General features: G+C 44.4%; 1 protein-coding gene across 4 annotated transcripts in view; it reads left to right on the forward strand.

Annotated features, from left to right (window-relative positions):
- The window catches only part of GRB14 (growth factor receptor bound protein 14), a 50,855-nt gene that overhangs the window by 10,377 nt on the left and 21,555 nt on the right, over window positions 1–18,923 (forward strand). For 3 of the 4 annotated variants that reach the window (XM_083577340.1, XM_083577341.1, XM_083577339.1), the window contains exon 3: window positions 18,523–18,679. In XM_083577340.1, coding sequence (XP_083433466.1) covers window positions 18,523–18,679 — 157 coding nt within the window. Of the gene's footprint in view, window positions 1–12,169; window positions 12,547–18,522; window positions 18,680–18,923 lie in introns of those variants that run through there. The other variant, XM_083577342.1, reaches the window with a different exon arrangement.

The following is an 18,923-nucleotide window of genomic DNA, read 5'->3' on the forward strand; positions in this document are numbered from 1 at the left end:
AATTAAACTGAACCTCATTTGCTATTTAATTGGCCATTCACCCGTTTTGGAGAGAAGCTTTTGAATCTCTTTGCAACCTCCTTTTGCTTTTACCGCCCTGAGTTATTTGGTGTTACCAGCAAACTGCTCGCTCCTTCCAGGTCAATTAAGAACAAGTTAAAATGCACGGGTCCCAATGCAAAACCTTGGATCTGCTTCCCAAAGTTGGTTCTACTCTTTGTTTCCTGATCTTAAACCAGCAACTAGCCTACAGAAGACCTGTCCTCTTGTCCCATGACTGATAAAGTTAATTCAAGTTAATTGTGAAAAAACCATTGGAAGCCCAGGTATATAATGTTTACATCCACATGCTTGCTGACACTGCTGAGATAGAATGTGCTTTCAGCTACCCTCTCATTGACTTGGTAAGTACAGTTTTGTTTACAACAAAAAAGAACATACCACACATGCTTTGAAACAGTGGGTTGTGGAAACAGCCAGAGGGGACCCTGTCGCAAGCGGTGCCCTGGATCAGATTCGAGCTAGAAGTTCTGTTGAACTCACTGGGAACAGTGATGACTGTGAGATCAAATTCAATGTATACAAGTGGAAAGTTGCCTAGAAAGTCCAGCTTGGTTACATTTGATTGCGAAAGCAAAAACTTCTCAAAAATGAAGGGATTAGTTAAAAGCAGGCCAAATGCTTCCAGAGTCCTTGAAGGTGTAAAGTGTGACTTGGTGAGAGTTGGGAGAGTTTTCTTAAAACAAAATCTCATACTGTTGGAAGGTATACAAAATGCGAAGGCTAGTGTACAGTTGTTGATGAAATCTTTTTGTGAGGGATCTCCATCTATCTCGCCTTTCTGTGGATTGTTTCTCAGTCTCTTCACTGAAGCTTACTCTCAGGTAAAGGACGATTCTTTGCACATTTATTTAGAAGTAAATCCCATGGAATGAAGTAGAACTTCTTAGTAAGCGTGCCTAGAATTGCAGTACATAGGAATTAGTGAGTCTACATTAGAGTCTTAAGGGAGGATTGGCAGGGAGCGGGGAAGCGGGGAGAACATTCTCTTGAGCAAGCAGAAATCTTTTTCCTGATGGAACATTCTCGCGTTGGATAAAACTCTGTGGGCGAAGTCCAAACTTCTGGCAGGCAGCAGGAAGGCTTAATAGAGCAGTGAAGCGGCTGCCATATTTAATAGCCTTAGGCCTGGGTAATGTTTTTGCTTGGCGCCTAAAGACATGTAGTGATGGCACCAGGCAAGCCTCTCTGGGGAGAGCATTCCACAATCGGCATGGAGGACATAGAGAAGGGTCTCGGATGACAAGCGCAGGGTCCAGGTCAGTTCTAACGGGGAAAGGTGATTCTTAAGGTATTGTTGTGAGTTGTGGGGGTAGTTAAGTCTAGATATCATCTTTGGGATCTTGCCCATGATTTTATAACTCCAGGATTATATTCCCTCAAAGAAAAAGCTGCCAAAATGCTCAGATCTGCCAGCCAAGTATGCTGTGTTTGTTATGTTGAGTCATAGAAACTTATGGAGATTTGGGGGACGGGACATGATGTCATAGGAGACTTTAATAACAATAGGGCTGGCGGTCAGTGCGGTATTTGGGAGCTGGAAGAGACACAGACCCCTGGCTTGCTCTTTGTGCAGAATCCAAACCTATGGCTTGGAAAGGAGCCCTGAGGGAACAAGATCTGTGGGGAGTGTTAATGCTGTGAGCCATTTATCACAAAGGCTCCACAGCCATGACCTTCCTTCCAGGGAGACCCAGCCCAAGGAATGTGCCGAGACCCTTGGGAACTCTCACCGCTTGGGGATTGGGGCCTGCACAGCTGTATTTCAACATTCCTCTATTTTCAGCGGCATGTCGGTTGCTTTGGGACACAATGAATTAAAATAAATCAGCGGGGCGGGGGGGAATAGAAGGTAAATGTGCAGCTGAAGGATGAATCTTGCTTTGGTCAAAGATAAGCTAGCCATGACTTCCCCACAATAAACAGTTCAAGGCAAAGTGGGCTACCTTGGAACACGATTGCAAGTGCCAAAACAAAACTCAAGGGTATTTAAAGCCAGGAACATTTTCTTCTGCGGAAACATTTCTCTGCATGTTTATCTCACTCTTAGTTGTTCATAATTTGTAGATAATTTCATCGCAATAGACCAAATAAACCCCATGGTTTATTTTAGAAAAACTGTTGACTGAACCTCGGTGCTGACTAATGCTAGAATGTAGCCAAATACTGGGAACTTTGAAAGAATGTATGGTACAGGACATTTTTTTGATACAGATTGTTGCTCTCTGCCCTCACCCACCCCAACCCTTCAGTGTGAAGTCTGGAACTCATGGCAGGTGCAGTGGTACCTCAGGTTAAGTACTTAATTCGTTCCGGAGGTCCGTTCTTAACCTGAAATTGTTCTTAACCTGAAGCACCACTGTAGCTAATGGGGCCTCCTGCTGCCGCTGCACTGCTGGAGCACGATTTCTGTTCTCATCCTGAAGCAAAGTTCTTAACCCGGGGTACTATTTCTGGGTTAGCGGAGTCTGTAACCTGATGCGTATGTAACCTGAAGCGTATGTAACCTGAGGTGCCACTGTATAATATTTGACTTGAGGTAAGAAGAACAGAAGGGATGCGGGTGGCGCTGTGGGTAAAACCTCAGTGCCTAGGACTTGCCGATCGTATGGTCGGCGGTTCGAATCCCTGCGGCAGGGTGAGCTCCCGTTGCTCGGTCCCAGCTCCTGCCCACCTAGCAGTTCGAAAGCACTCTTAAGTGCAAGTAGATAAATAGGGACCCCTTTATAGCGGGAAGGTAAACGGCGTTTCCGTGTGCTGCGCTGGTGCTGGCTCGCCAGCTGCAGCTTCGTCACGTTGGCCACGTGACCCAGAAGTGTCTTTGGACGGCGCCGGCCCACGGCCTCTAGAGCGAGATGAGCACGCAACCCCAGAGTCGGACACGACTGGCCCGTACGGGCAGGGGTACCTTTACCTTTACCTTTTTTTTAAGAAGAACAGAATTGTCTCATGATTATCTTAGTCCTGGGTTGACAATGCTACCCATGTTTCTTTTGCATAATGGCAGGCAAGCCTCAAGAAGGATTTAAAACAACAACATGGGGGCAGGGACATGTAGGAGAGGGTTGCAACTCCACTGCGTTGCATGAAGAAGTTTCCAAGTTTAATCTCCAGGTAGGACTAGCTCTGCTGTACATCGGGAAGGGCTGTGTGGAGAGAGTCTCTTCCTTTAAATTCCTAGGAGTTTATCTCAGTGAAGACCTTACTTGGAAAATCAATACAACCCAGGCGGTTAAGAAAGCCCAACAGAGACTCCATCTCCTCAGAGTATTGCGAAAGAACGATGTCAATCAACATTTGATGATCTCCTTATACCGGTCCACAATAGAAAGTGTCCTTTCAAACTGTATCACGGTGTGGTATGCTGGTTTGACATCAACTGATAGGAAGTGCCTACAGAGGGTGGTGAATACAGCACAAGATATTATGGCCTGTTCCGTGAATCCACTGGATGACATTGTGGAAGAACGTTGCCTCAGTAGAGCAAGGAAAATTCTCAGGGATGATTCATACCCTGGCAGGCACTTTCTTGATCTCCTGCCCTCAGGCAGAAGATATAGAAGCATGATTAGTCGCACCAACAGGGTAAAGAACAGCTTCTATCCGTGGGCTGTTAGGCTGCTGAATGAAAAGATAACAACAGGGCAACTGACTTTCGGGTTTGGTGGGTGTGCGTCAGTAAACGAGGGGAATTAAGACTAAGAGAGCTGAGTGGGGGGTGCTCATGTAATCTCACTGCATACAAGTTGTACAAGTGACAATAAAGTATAAAGAATAAAGGACTGGGGGGACGGGGGACTGCCTGAAACCCTCGAGAGCTGCTGCCAATCAGTGTAGACAATGCTAAGCTAGAAGAATCAATGGCATGGATCTGTAAAAGGCAGGTTCCTATGTGGGATTTTGGATCAGGTCATCTTTATGTGGGAACCACTATGGGATAGCTAGAATAGGTGGGACCTGCAACAAAATGTTGCAGTGTGGAATGCTCCTGTTCAGGGTTCCGGCCATTCAGCCATGTGATCTCACTCAGCATTCTGAGCATGCTCAGTCCCCCATTGGGCTCTTCTTGGGTTCTTCCCCCCTTAGGTTTTCATAAAGTAGGGTGAGCAGGAATCACAAGTTAGGCCCATCACATGGAGCTGCTGTTGTAACGACAAGTTCCAAGGGACCTTGCATGTATTGGGTTGATTACAAAGATTGGCTGGAACTTCTGTATAGCCTGCCATTATGTTTCGTATTTGCATGGGAATTGATAAAACTGTAAGGGATGGTGGCTTGCAAAACTTAGATGGTCATAGAAGAGCATTGCTGCCTAATGTCTCTGCAAAAAAGAGCACAACAGATTTTTCTGAAATCTTCCAGATCCTCTGGAGGTTTCTCATATTGATACATACATAGTCTCTCATTTCTCTCTTTCTCTCTCTTTTAATTGGAAAGCAAACATGACAAGATCCCAGAGTTCATTGACCTAGCTAAGTGGCTACTTTTCTAGTGAATATTTTTAAAAATATAAATGGCCTATGAACTTCAGATTTCTAGTGATTGCTCCTTACGTTAAGGGAGTTTGCCTTTCACACCTGATTCCCTCTCTTCACTGTTGCCTGAATAGGCTGTGACCATGAAGTGCATGAATATTTTCACATTCGTATAATGGAGAAAGTGCTTTGCTTTAATTGTTCAGTCTTGCAAATACATTTGGTGAGCTTGAGCAGTTTAGATGATGAGAAACAAAAATAGAAAATGTGCCGAGAACTTATTGAAGTGCAGGTATGGTGCTGACAAAATCACTTGTTGGTTTTTATTTTTAAAATGGTGTACCGTGTAAGGAGCAGCAGGGGTGGGTAGCTTTTACCCGGCAGCAAGTTGGTAGCTTTGGGCAACTGATTTTGGGCATGTTGACCCTTAGAGTCATTTCCAATTCTACGATTCTATGAAAGGATGTTGTCATGTTTCAGGTGCCAAAATAACTTGGCTGGTCTTGGATTCTTTACTCCTTGATCTGAGAGGGTGTTTGTACCTTTTGATTGGTTGGCATCCATCTGTCTCAAGAGGCAATGGAATGTATCTCCAGGGGTGAAGTCAAACTGCTGCGTTAGCAGCACTGAAGTGACCAAGCCTGGGCAGTGTGTATGGAGGCCTTGGGCTGCCCAGATAACAAGACCTCCCTCTTGGGCTTGCTGGTGTGGTCTAAAGGAAAGCACCAGCTTGACTGCAGGAGTTGTGGGAAGGAGGCACTCAAGGTGCCAACCAACCGCCTCAGGGACTCCACTCTGGATTTGTGTAGGATTTGCTCCTGAGCCTTTTCTTCTCCCAAAGATGTCACCGGGTGGAAATCTTCACAGTTCAAACAAAAAATTAAACAATAAGATTAAACAACTGTGGAGCAAAATACAGACTTCAGCTACAAATATAATCAGCAGCAGCAAAAAATTTAAATGCCCAATGCCCCTTGCTCCTCCCTGGAGGCCTAGGCAAGGAGTGCATCTTCTCCTGTCAGTGAAATGACATGAATGTTGTAGTGAGGCACACCTCAGAAGGGAGATGGCTCAAAAGGCAAGGGAGACACTTCAGAAAGAGCCTGTCCAACAAGTCTCTGCCTCACATATTTCATTAGGCATGGGGACCACCAGTAGATCTTAAACTTCACCTGCAGATCTTAAAACTCAGGCAGGTCACCTTAAATTTTAACCTGTTAAATTAGGCCTGAAAGACAATGGGCAGCCAATGCAATTGTTGGCACCAGGCAAATTTCTTTGGGGAGTGTATTGCATATTTAAGGCACCCACTGTGATATTAGCTTTGTGGCGTGAGCTTCTATATTGTACCGTTCTCTGCTATTTCTCCTTGTTAAAACTGGTTTGCTTGTTTTTTTAAAAAACCTTCAGCATTACTCCATCCCTGCTATACACAAACCTCTGCCATTATTTAAAACCACTATTTTTGTCTCAGTGTTCTTCCATCCCTGTTTACTCAAACTTCTGCCATTGTTTTGAGTATAGCAAGAAGGTAACTGAAATAAAGACACTGGTTTTTTTTAAAATGGTTGTTTTAAACTTCTCCCACTTCCATTCCTCACCTCTCTTATGCGAAAAAGATAAAGGATACAGAACCCTCAACTATTCCATAGTACCTTCCCACAAAGTATTTCACTCATGGTACCATATGTGTTGTCTTCAACATGAAGTTCCAGATTTTATGTAGTAATTTAGAAGAGATTCTTTTAATTAACAAGCAAATAGCCATATATGTACAATATCCATCAACTGAACTTGTCACCGATATGTTGGTGTCAATGTGTGGCGATATAAAGTCAGCTACCATCTTTGTTGTTGTTGTTGTTTAGTCGTTTAGTTGTGTCCGACTCTTTGTGACCCCGTGGACCAGAGCATGCCAGGCACTCCTGTCTTCCACTGCCTCCTGCAGTTTGGTCAAACTCATGCTGGTAGCTTCGAGAACACTATCTAACCATCTCGTCCTCTGTCGTCCTCTTCTCCTTGTGCCCTCCATCTTTCCCAACATCAGGGTCTTTTCCAGGGAGTCTTCTCTTCTCATGAGGTGGCCAAAATATTGGAGTCTCAGCTTCAGGATCTGTCCTTCCAGTGAGCACTCAGGGCTGATTTCCTTAAGAATGGATAGGTTTGATCTTCTTGCAGTCCATGGGACTCTCAAGAGTCTCCTCCAGCACCATAATTCAAAAGCATCAATTCTTCGGCGATCAGCCTTCTTTATGGTCCAGCTCTCACTTCCATACATCACTACTGGAGCTACCATCTTAGAAAAAGAAAAAGAAAAATCTTGCAAGCCCAAGGTGTATGGTGATCCCATGAGCTACAAATAGCCTGTTAAGACGCTGTGTTTATGAGAGCTCAGAGCTGTGAATAGCTGCAAGCCCGTGATAATGAGGATATAGAAATTCTAGCAAACATTGGAGCGACATTCCTAAAAACAACAACCCATGCCTCACTTTTCATATTTGCAAGCGCTTAAAGCAGTATAGCAGGAAAGCCTTGAAAACGATTTGTTGTCTTAACAAAATGATGGGAAACCCGTGACTGTTAAGACATTATTGGACTACAAATTCCATTATTTCTGAGTTTAGGTTATGTTGTCTGGAGCTGATCTGAGTCCAGCAATGTCTGATGGGTCACTGGTTCACCCAGACACTGCAGTTTGACATATCTGGGAATTGTAGCTCCACATGGAGAATAGGGGTCTCCTAAGAACTCTCAACACCCTTAAACTACAGTTCCCAGGATTCTTTAGGGGAAGCCAGGTCTGTTAACATGAGCCTAGATAGCTCAGTTGGTCAGAGCGTGGTGCTGATAATGCCAAGGTTGCAGGTTTGATCCCCATATGGGACAGCTGCATATTCCTGCATTTCAGGGGGTTGGACTGGATCAGTGTTCCCTAAGCTTGTGTCTCTAGCTGTTTTTGGACTACAGTTTCCATCATCCCTGACCACTGCTCCTGCTAGCTATGGATGATGGGAGTTGTAGTCCAAAAACAGCTGGAGACACAAGTTTGGGAAACACTGAACTAGATGATCCTCAGGGTCCCTTCCAACTCTACGTTTCTATGGTTCTGTGATAATAGTGCTGTAATTTTATGGTGGAGGTGGGACCCCAGATCCACCTGCCTATCACAAGAGGTCTAGGGCAGCCATTAGGGAAGCAGCTTCCCGAGAGCACTGGGCTTGTTGCGTATTATATTATACAGAGCTGTATTCATCTGACAGTTCAGTGAGATGCTGAGCTCAGTTGGACTGAGCCCACAGAGAGCACTGGGACTTTCTTCTGATTCAGTTTCGTTAGCAATGATAGCTGAAATGACCCAATACTAAAGGCAAGGGAAGGGAACTTCATTCCACGAGCTGCAGCAGAGCAGAGGTTGTATTGTGGAAATTTCCAAAACAAAGCAGCCCCAGATTCTGTGCCTAAGCCTCAAGATAATAAAGCAAATGGGTATTTAGTCTAATGCTGAAAGTGATTATATTGTTACTATGGATTTGCTGCTGCTTGACTGTAGTGATATGAGCCAAGGTTGGAGCTGAGCATCTCTTTACTTTGGCAACAAACTGAGAATTGCTGTGCTGTATTTGGCTTTATGGCTTCTGATGTAAAGATAATTTGACAAGGAGCAAATGTTTGACCCTCCAAGCCAGATTTTTTTTTTAATGACTTTGGCTGGGTCTGCAAGCAGTTCCACATCTTTCACAATCAAAGATGCTGTTGCATATAGAGTATTTGCTCAAACATGCATGCTTTTTGAGGAACATTGATTTTCTTCCCTAGTTGCAATAAACCAGGGAAAGCTTTGAGAGAGCAGCACCCAGGGTCCTATATCTGACTATCCTTCTAAATTTTGGTCCCATTAAAAGCAGTACAGAACAATCATTAAACTGACTGGCTACTCAATAAACGTCTGAACAACCACTTAGTCCTATTGGCATAAAACAATGTCTTCAAGGGACACTTGAAAGTCTGAAGCAAGGATGCCTGCTGAATCTTTGCTGGAAGAGCATTCCACAGCGTGTAACCAGTGACACTAAACACCTGACTTCTGGTTGAGGCTAGACAAGCCTTTGTGACTTGGGGAGGAAACCAACAGTGGTTGTCTACATGATCTTAGTGATCCAGTTGGGATTAAGACTCAGATGGTGCTGAAGGTGTCCTGGACCCAAGTTGTTCAGGCTACTGTATATCAACACAAGAGCATTGAACCTGGACAGGTAATATATGAGTAGCCAGTGCAGACATGTTACATGCTGTCAGCCATCTGCATCCATTAGTAGCTTAGCCGCTGCATTTTGGACTAGTTGGGGCTTCCAGAAGCATCAAACTACCACAACAAGTATGTGGATTTGCTAGTATATTGATTTCCCACAGGATCTTAAAGAGCAACTCCTAAAGTGTATGTGCTGTGTATTAACTACAAGTGAATGACTTCTCATTAGTCATTGGTTGAGCTGATGGGATGTCACAGAAGCCTGGAGACTAGAGTTGTTATAGCTCTGGTTTCAGTTTATTGATCTGACACGTGGATGAGGCTGAGCCCAGGAGCTCCATACGCACTGTACAGGCTTGTGCACTGGGGAGGTCACTTCGGTGCTGCTAAGATAGCAGTTTGACCCCCCCCTGCAGAGGTGAACTCCATTGTCTCTCGAGACAGATGGAGGCCAACAACATGTAATGCCATAGAGTGTTCACAAAGGGAAAAACAAACATTAACCAAAAAGTTCAACACAAGGGGCTTTTGATAATAAAGTCAGAAGAAAAATTAAATATCAGGAGTGAATGAAACGGATAAAATTATAAAGGGGGTATCAAAGCACAGCTTGAATTGTATAATGAAGGAAATAGGAAAAGAAGAAGGTCTTGCCTGTTTATAGATACTGCCAAATAAGAACATATTTTAAAGGTGTTTGCCACCCCCTGTGTGACTGCAGTGTCCTATTTTTTTAAATAAATAACCTCTAAATAGAGGTGAAATTGGAAGACTCAGTATCACTCCTAGCTGCTTGAATATTACATGTCAATTCTCCTAGATAGCTAATGAACATAACTTTTTAGAATCGGTTACCTAGCATATAGCATGAAAGGGATGCGGGTGGCGCTGTAGTCTAAACCACAGAGCCTAGGGCTTGCCGATCAGAAGGTCGGCGGTTCGTCCGTTACTCGGTCCCAGCTCCTGCCAACCTAGCAGTTCGAAAGCACGTCAAAGTGCAAGTAGATAAGTAGGTACCTCTCCGGTGGGAAGGAAAACGGCGTTTCCGTGCACTGCTCTGGTTCGCCAGAAGCGACTTAGTGATTCTGGCCACATGACCCATAAGCTGTCTGCAGACAAACACCGGCTCCCTCAGCCAGTAAAGCGAGATGAGCGCCGCAACCCCAGAGTCGTCCATGACTGGACATAACGGTCAGGGGTCCCATGAAGCGTATTTCTAGCCCTGAGTGATTACTAGCTGAGCAGCTACCAGAAGACATGCAATTCACATTATAAGATCACAAACATTTTAAATGCTTAAAATAAAAAATTCTCTTGCGGAGAATGTAAGAGACTGTGCTTGCGGTGGGAAATAATGTAGAAAGCTGAGAAGTGCTGAATCTCCAAAGTTTCCTGTGCATTTGCCCAGCCTTCTGTTGACTGGCATTATGGAGCAAAAAATGATTCTATCACATTGCACCTTTCTTTGTTGCACAAGGCAAATCACTAGGGAATTAAGGCTATGGGGAAGGACTATAGTTCATTGGTAGAGCCCCTGTTATCCATGCTGCTGCTGCTGCTTTGGCGATCACTCGTAGCTGAGTAAGATTATCTTCCATGGTCTTAGAGGTGTGTCCGTAGGTGACTGTGGAGGCCAATTCTGGATCCAGATGTCCTTCCACAGTGGGGAGATGCAGGAGGTCCTGAGTTCAAGCCCTGGTGCGTCCAGGTAATGCTGTGAAAAGATACTATCTGAAACCTTGATTAGTTGCTTCAGGTCAGAGGAGGTAAGACTGAGCTTGATGCACCAATGGTCTGACTCAATAAAAGGGAGCTTCCTGGTGATATAGATTTAGGGTAAACCCTGGAAATTAATAAATGCTAGGATTTTGGTTATTTGTGATATGAAGGGAGAATGCAAGCGCCAAAGGAATTCCTGGGCTCGCTTATGCAAAGCAACCTGGCAGAGCTAGAACAGCTGAGGGACATTAACAATACAAGAGAACTCCTTTCCCCTTGCCCCAGGTGTGAACAGAGACTGGAGATTTGGAAGGTTGCCAGGGTAACTGCCTGGGGGGTGGGGCAAGGGTTGCTGGGAGGAAGAAGAGCTGAGATCCATCTTGGACAGGAAAAGGAGCTGAGATCCATCTTGGACAGGAAAAGGAGCTGAGATCCATCTTGGACAGGAAAAGGAGCTGAGATCCATCTTGGACAGGCTTGAGGCTGCCTGCGCTGCTGCCATGAAATGACCACATCTGGACTCCCTCCATGCAGACTGAAGGTGTAAATAAACCATATTTCTTAAAGCCACGACAGTCTCCGATGCGTCTTCAATTCTCCAAAGAAGCACGGATCCTGTGTGAGTGCCTAAGACCCCGTGGGCTCTTGCCGTCGCTTGGCAGAGAGAGGGGGAGACACCCAAATTTTGTAACACTGTGTTCCTGTGTTGTGGTTTAAGGACTGCCAGATCATGATCACAGGTTACTGCTTTTGTCTGGTCCCCATCAAAATTTATAAACCTAATTCTGTGAATGGCTTACCGAGATAAAAAAAGGATAAGCTTCATAACGTTAGCTAGACATGCTCCAGCATGTTTGTGTGCCTGTATTTAAGAAATGAGTTATTGGATATATTGGCATGGTCTTTCCTCCCTTGTAACTGATTAAGACTTAATTCTTTAAAATTTCTAACTAATGAGACCTGGAGGTTGTTTTTTTGGTGTGTTTTTTAACCCTCTTGTCTATTGTCTGTCATTGGCTACATTCCAGCTATTTCAAGAAAACACGACAGCAGTTTTGGCAGGGATTACTAGTCCTGAGTGCTGAAGGAGCTATGAGCTATTCGGGGATGTGCTATAAAAATATGGTTGTGTATTTTCCTGTAGTGTGCAATAGACGCTCCTCTTTTTAAGCACAGGCCAGAGAAATATCCCATTGTCAAAGCTACTGCTTCAATTTAACTGTCTGCCCTTATTGGCACAAAAAGAAATTACCCTGGCTTGGCCATAAATGGGAGGTGGGGAATTTTGGGGCCTATTTTTGTGACCAGCTCAGTAAGTAAGTAAGTTAGCAACTGAGACACAGGAAGATAATTGACCCTCCTGGACCAAATCTATTACCAGTTTAGCAGTACAGTATGTAACTCCCTCCCTTTGTTGTTGGAACATATCCTTGTCTGATAAAAAGCAGGTCCGGATTATGCACGTTGCTTATATTTTCAGCTCCAATCCATGCCATTTCTAAGGGTTGCATAACAGTTTGGAGGTAAAGAGTGTGTGTCTTTCATTTCAAACTGAAACAATTAATCTATCTGGGAGAGGAGTAAGATGCAACTCCCCGCTGCATCGGCGAAGGCACTGTAGGCAGATGAGATTTTGAGTGATTTAAATGCTTGTTCAATCTGGGTCTTTAAACTTAAAAAGCAGAAGTATCGCAATGTGTTTCCAAGGACAGAGGAGGAGTCCTGCCCATGTATCCCGATCGGCCTACCATTGGCTAGTTCTGTCTGGGAGTCGTCCTTAATTGGCTTTCCGAAGGAGTGGATTCACTGAAACAGCATGCCTTTTATTGCTTTGCTAGTCGTCTCTATGCACCAACTCTCATTAAGGTGTGGATGACTGGGAGCTGATCCACAGAGGGGTTGGTTTTTTATTTTTATTTTTTGTCTTCTTAATTTTGCAAGTGGTCTGGACAAGAGCTAAATTACCTGTGACTGACAGAAATGAGCTTGTACGGAAGAAGGGCAACCTTGCCTGTGGTTACTCCAATAGTTCTGCAAAAACGGGTAGGTGACTTCGGAGGCTGAGGGGCAGGGGAGGCATGTCTCTGTTTTGGAAGCAGAGGTTACCCAAAAGTAGAATATAAGTATTGCATCCAGTGTGAAAGGCACGCTGTGCATAAATTGCTGCCTTTCCTCTTAATTTAAATGTGGGATCTCCAGCCTTCCTGAGGATTTAGCATGTGTGCTCCCTTGCAAAATTATACAGTTCATCAGTTGCCCTGGGAACTTGGGCAGCAGGATGGAAATGACTGAAATAAATGGATAACTTAAAAAAAACCCCGAACACATCTCTGAGCCTTTTTCTTGCTGCTGTTTCTGCTTTGATATGTAGATAAAGCCGCTCCTGTTGTTTTAAATGTACTGACATTCTATAATATGGTCACTGTAAATGAAGTAGTGTGTAAGACCCAACAGAGTATTAGGTGGTGGTGGTGTTTTTTAAAAAAGAGGCCTGGCTTGTGGCAATCCCTTGTCTACGAAGTAGTTAGCAATCAGTCAGATGAGTGGCATATGAATAATAAAATTATTATTATTATGGGGCTTTAGTATTTTGATTAAGATTATGTAAGCAGTGTTAGATTCTTTCCTCCCCTGTTCGTAAGTGTGGTGATTTCTGTTCTTGTAGCCACTCCAGTGAAATATATTGCTGCTATAATTCATTTCACAGTGAAAACTCGAGGCGTTTTAGATACATAAAAAATTTAAAAAGCCCTGTTTTATGTTTTGGCTGGTTTATTTCTGCACAACTTGGGGATCAAGTTGACCAGATCCCAAGCTGACCAGAAATAACCAGCCAAAATATTCAGCAGGGCTTTTAAACATTTTAAAGCGGTATGTGCTGAATTTCTGCCCGTCATTAACCTGTTACAGGCCAAGAGTTTATTTCAGGAGAAGGAAAAGCCCCAGAAGTTAAAAAACTCTTCATTCTACCTTTACTGAACTTGAAATCATGAATGTTCACAAAAGCTGAAGAGGGGTGGGGAATATCTGTAACGTGGGAATCAGTTTTCATTCATGATGAGATCTCTCAAATAAAAGTCGCACAAAATAACCCCGCTCCCAAAACATGATTCAAGTGCTTGTTAACCGATTCGAGGACATGTCTGGATACTTCGCTTCCTATGCTGTGTTCCGCTGAAACTTCAAAACATGAATGATGGTAACAAGGTTGGCTCCAGAGCGTGGTGAGATGAGGTGAGACGTTTGCCAGACCCTGCAAACCAGCAGAAGGCCCTCCACCTGAACAGGCTTGCCCTTTCCACTTAGTACGCAGGTGGTGCTGTGGGTTAAACCACAGAGCCTAGGACTTGCCGATCAGAAGGTCGGCGGTTCGAATCCCAACGACGGGGTGAGCTCCCGTTTTTCGGTTCCTGCTCCTGCCAACCTAGCAGTTCGAAAGCACATCAAGTGCAAGTAGATAAATAGGTACCGCTCTGGCGGGAAGGTAAACTGCGTTTCCGTGCGCTGCTGTGGTTTGCCAGAAGCGGCCTTAGTCATGCTGGCCACATGACACGGAAGCTGTATGCCGGCTCCCTCAGCCAGTAAAGCGAGATGAGCGCCGCAACCCCAGAGTCGGTCACAACTGGACCTAATGGTCAAGGGTCCCTTTACCTTTACCTTTACGGGATATGCAAGATCAGATACAGCCTAAGACAATTCTCTGTTTCCATGGCTCACCTCTTAGAAGGCAAGGGAAGCTCATTGGGGATTGCTGTGCTTGAGGGCCCCCAGAATCTTGGAGCTAGCACTGACTAGCACCATTGCACTGTGATACACAAATTTATTAGCACCGATGTCTTTTCAAATAGTGTCTGGCTTGCAGTTGTACTAATGTGCCATTGTACAAATGCATCATGTACCCGACACTTTTCACAACTTAGAGCAGACTTGCCGAACTACAACTCCCATTATCCTCTCTCTTAGCCCTGCTAGCTGGGGCTGGTGGGAGTTGCAGTGCTGCCATTTCTGGAAGGGGCACATGTCCCCCAGCCTTGCAATACTATTACTGTGTTACGACTATTTACTTAAGCCCTCTTGAGTTTAATGGGGCTTTACTCCCAAGTAAGTGTGTACTGCGTAGGATTTCAGTTTTAAACTCCACAGGCCGTACAGCAATCCTGCAAGGTTGGTTGGTATATCGTGTAAGCTGTGCAAAATGTTGTAGGCAATATAGTGCTTTGCCTGAGGCCTCCTAGTAGAATTGCTAGCTGACTGTAAAAAATAGAGTAGATTACTCCTGTGCCTTTAACATCCCTTTGATCTACAGAAACCAGCAGGTGAAGCTTCCCACCAGGCGGAGATCAATATTGCTTGCCAGCTGCTGCAAATTGGATCACAGTTAAAGGCACAGGGCTTGGTTCAAAAGTTGACAGCCCTGCCAGCCAGAGTGGTTATGGGCAGAGGTGAGGTTTAGATCAGGGACTTGCTCATTTTGAACTCTGTTCCAGCCAGTATCAGCTATGTTTAAAACTTTGAAGATAAAAACTAGAATGTGTGTCACTGGAAATTGGAATAACACACCATTTTCTGTTTAAATGGGTTGTGGGTGCTGCCAATGTGTACTGTTATCCAGGGAGCTGTACTGAAACTAAAGCTGTAGTTGGAAAGACCTCAAAGAGAGGCAGAATCCTGAAAAGAGAAATGAATGTGATGACAGCCTTTCCTAGTGAACTTCTGCTAGACCTAAACCACTGTTAAAATTAGGAAGATAGTATTTTAAGCAGTGGATTCGGACCTTTTAATATGTGTGTATGCTTCTTGGGTGACGGTGGTATTTGGTTCTCATGTTCTGGATTACGCTTCTGCAAATAACATGTAGCAGTTCATTCTGCTGTAGAGTCGGGGTTTGATTTACTCCTGACCTCCGTCCTCTCAAGTCTATAATACCTCACTCCTTTACTTCATTACAGTTAGTGGCAGTGGTTTGCTCTGAGTATTTGTGTGTATATGCCCAAACTGAAAGCAATTTCAGACAGGATCCTTAGTTATTTGTCTTAGATTCCTATGCTGAGCTCAAGTTAACCTCTTATACATTTGCATGATAGTTTGTAATATTGGACGTACCATGTTGTTTGATTTGTGAATGGAGGCCCTTCTTGTTATACCATCACCAAGAAAAGCCTTTCAGTTTAGGACTTGGGGAAAGGCCTTCTCTGTAGTGGCACCCCAGTTTTGGATCACCCTTTCCTCTTAGGTCAATCTGTTGCCAATACTGGGCCATCTTTCATTGCTAGCTGAAAACCCCTGTCTTATTTCAGGCCTTTTGTCTTAGGTGCATTGGACCATGGAGTGGTGTGGGGATAGAATAATTTATGTACTAAATTGCAGTTGTTAAAAAAAAAAAGATTTTTTTAATTTAAAAAAATTGGTTTGAAGTGCTTTTTATTGTTGTGAGGTCGTTTTAATGATGAAGGATAGGATATAAATGCTGGAAAGGAAACTAACTTTGTAACTTTTTAAATACTTTGTAAACCACTTAGAAGCCTGTTTTGGCATTAAGCAGGGTGCAAATAAACAAGAAAGAACACTGCACCCTTTTGCTGAAGTGCACACATTTTTTATCCAAAGGTCAGCAGCGTGTGCTTTGATTCCTTTCCTTTTTCTTTTCTGATATCTTTCAGTGACCTTCGTGGAGCTTTATGAGGTTTCGTTTTTTTAAAAGGAAAGCTGAGCTAACAGCTATATTGTATGGGAGCAATTGCACGGAAAAAGGCACAATCAGTGAAAATGTTTTATATGCCCTTGAACAAGAACATGGTAATGAGCCAATGCTTACCACTCTCCTTGGCTTGATGAGCTTTCTACCTCTCCCTGTCGTCGTCCCCCCCGCCCCCACTTAGATTTTTGATTTCTCTTCCAACCCCTCTGCTCATTTCTTCCAAATACTTGAATATTCTTCATATAGTAACCAAGGAAATTGGCAAGGCTAGCAGCATCCAGTGCTCATAATCCTCTTTCCTTGGCAGAACTCCCTGCCTTGGAAAGGGGGAGAGGGAACAGATTTCTTGCTATTGAGGAAACCGGCGCTCCATGTCTTTGTCCTAGTCTTCTCTCAAATAAATTAGGCTTCCAGAAGGTCAGAATCTAACCTTCAGACTGTTAACTTGCCTTGGAAGTATATTGGGCGGCCTACCGAACAGTTATTTCTGCCAGCAGTAAATCTTGACTGAGTGGACATTTGGATTCTTTTGTGGATGCAGATTGAAGAGTATTGTAGCCTAGAAACTGCACATAAGGAATTGCTTACAGACCTTTGGTAGTAAAGACTTTTTTTTTTTAACGCAGCACTGAAGCGACTTTGATGAATTATGTGTAAATGTGGGTTCTGAGTTTTTCTGTAATATCCCACAAACTAAACTTGATACACAGATGCCTGAGGTCTAGACAGCTTTTTCTTCCTGCAATTGTGTCCTGCATTTGAATCTCCTCTACCATTTCGTGTGTGCATGTGTGTATGTTGTTAGATGCATGAGTTTTAAAAATTGCTTTAAAGATAGGATGGGAAATGCTTAGGCTTTGAAGTGTTTTAAAGAGGTACACATGATGTGGCGTTCCGCAACAGAGGCAACACTTCTGTGTTTGCAAATGTTACACCACATGGTGTCATATCAGTGTGCTGAATCAGAGGGCAATGGGTGGAAACATGCATCATCATATCCCTTTGGAGGGCCCTTGCAGCAAAGGGCAGCGATCGACAACCAAAGTGTGAGCAGAACAACTTCCCTTCCTCACCCTGCATGTGCCCTGTGCCATCCTCAAATGTGCTCCAAAGAGTTGGCAGGGGAACCCCCAGCACAGATTTGGGGGACAGAGGGGGAGGAGAAATCCCCTTCCGCATCAGAGTTGTTCTACTTTCACAAAGTGATGTATTGAGTGCAATCTCTTGTGTTCTCTTCTTGTACGCACCCTTTCGTAATAACGGGCATTTTTGCTGATATAAAAACAAATCTCTTTCAAATCAGAACCAGTGAAGGCGGTGAAGGTCCTGTGTGAGTGCCTGGAGGCGGTTGGAGGATGGATGGCGGCTAACAGATTGAGGTTGAACCCTGACAAGGCAGAAGTACTGTTTTGGGGGGACAGGAGGCGGGCAGGTGTGGAGGATTCCCTGTTCCTGAATGGGGTAACTGTGCCCCTGAAGGACCAGGTGCGCAGCCTGGGAGTCATTTTGGACTCACAGCTGTCCATGGAGGCGCAGGTCAATTCTGTGTCCAGGGCAGCTGTTTACCAGCTCCATCTGGTATGCAGGCTGAGACCCTATCTGCCTGCGGACTGTCTCGCCGGAGTGGTGCGTGCTCTGGTTATCTCTCGCTTTGACTACTGCAATGCGCTCTACGTGGGGCTACCTTTGAAGGTGACCCAGAAACTACAACTAATCCAGAATGCGGCAGCCAGACTGGTGACTGGGAGTGGCCGCTGAGACCACATAACACCAGTCTTGAAAGACCTACATTGGCTCCCAGTACGTTTCTGAGCACAATTGAAAGTGTTGGTGCTGACCTTTAAAGCCCTAAAAGACCTCGGCCCAGTATACCTGAAGGAGCGTCTCCACCCCCATCATTCTGCCCGGACACTGAGGTCCAGTACCAAGGGCCTTCTGGCAGTTCCCTCCCTGCGAGAAGCCAAGTTACAGAGAATCAGGCAGAGGGCCTTCTTGGTAGTGGCACATCTCAGGTGGGTGCTGATGCCATTACAAGCGAACAAGGGAGTTGTTCATGGTGAGTTCCGGCAACTCTTTTTCTAGAAAAATAGCCCTGCCTATATTTATGTATCTGTTGGATTCCCCCCCCCCCCAAGTTATATCTATAGACGGTTCTTAAACCGGAAGTAATTGCGTCAAATATCGCACACAGAGCAATTGTTACAGAGGAAGGTTCTCACCATGCTGCGTGCATAAAACAAAATCACCTGCTAATGAAACCAGCATTTTCACATTTTACATGTCTGTATGTATCAGCTAATCTTCTTTTGCCTTTTTCACAGGTAATCAAAATATATAGTGAGGATGACTCTAGCAGGGCTTTGGAAGTACCAAGTGATATAACAGCCAGAGATCTGTGCCAGTTGCTCATACTAAAGAACCATTATGTGGATGATCACAGCTGGACTATGTTTGAACATCTCACTTCCTTAGGTTTAGGTAAGTACTGCTTGCTTCAGAAAGTGTGTCGTTTACAGATGTTGCTGGGGGAGCTCCAGTTCTTTTGTGCTGGGCCTCGGATTGCCTGTTCTTCTCAATTTGCCCTCTTAATATGCTCAGAGACCTAAATTTGCATTTGTAGGTCACGGGCCTGTGCCTAAAGTATCTAGGAGTCTAGAGCCACTGTTTTGTATGTTTCGCTGGGCGTCACAAACACACAGAAACACTTGCAAGCAATGCAGTA

The sequence above is a fragment of the Podarcis filfolensis genome (genome assembly GCF_964270895.1).
Source record: "Podarcis filfolensis genome assembly, chromosome: 1".
NCBI classification, from domain to species: Eukaryota; Metazoa; Chordata; class Lepidosauria; order Squamata; family Lacertidae; genus Podarcis; species Podarcis filfolensis.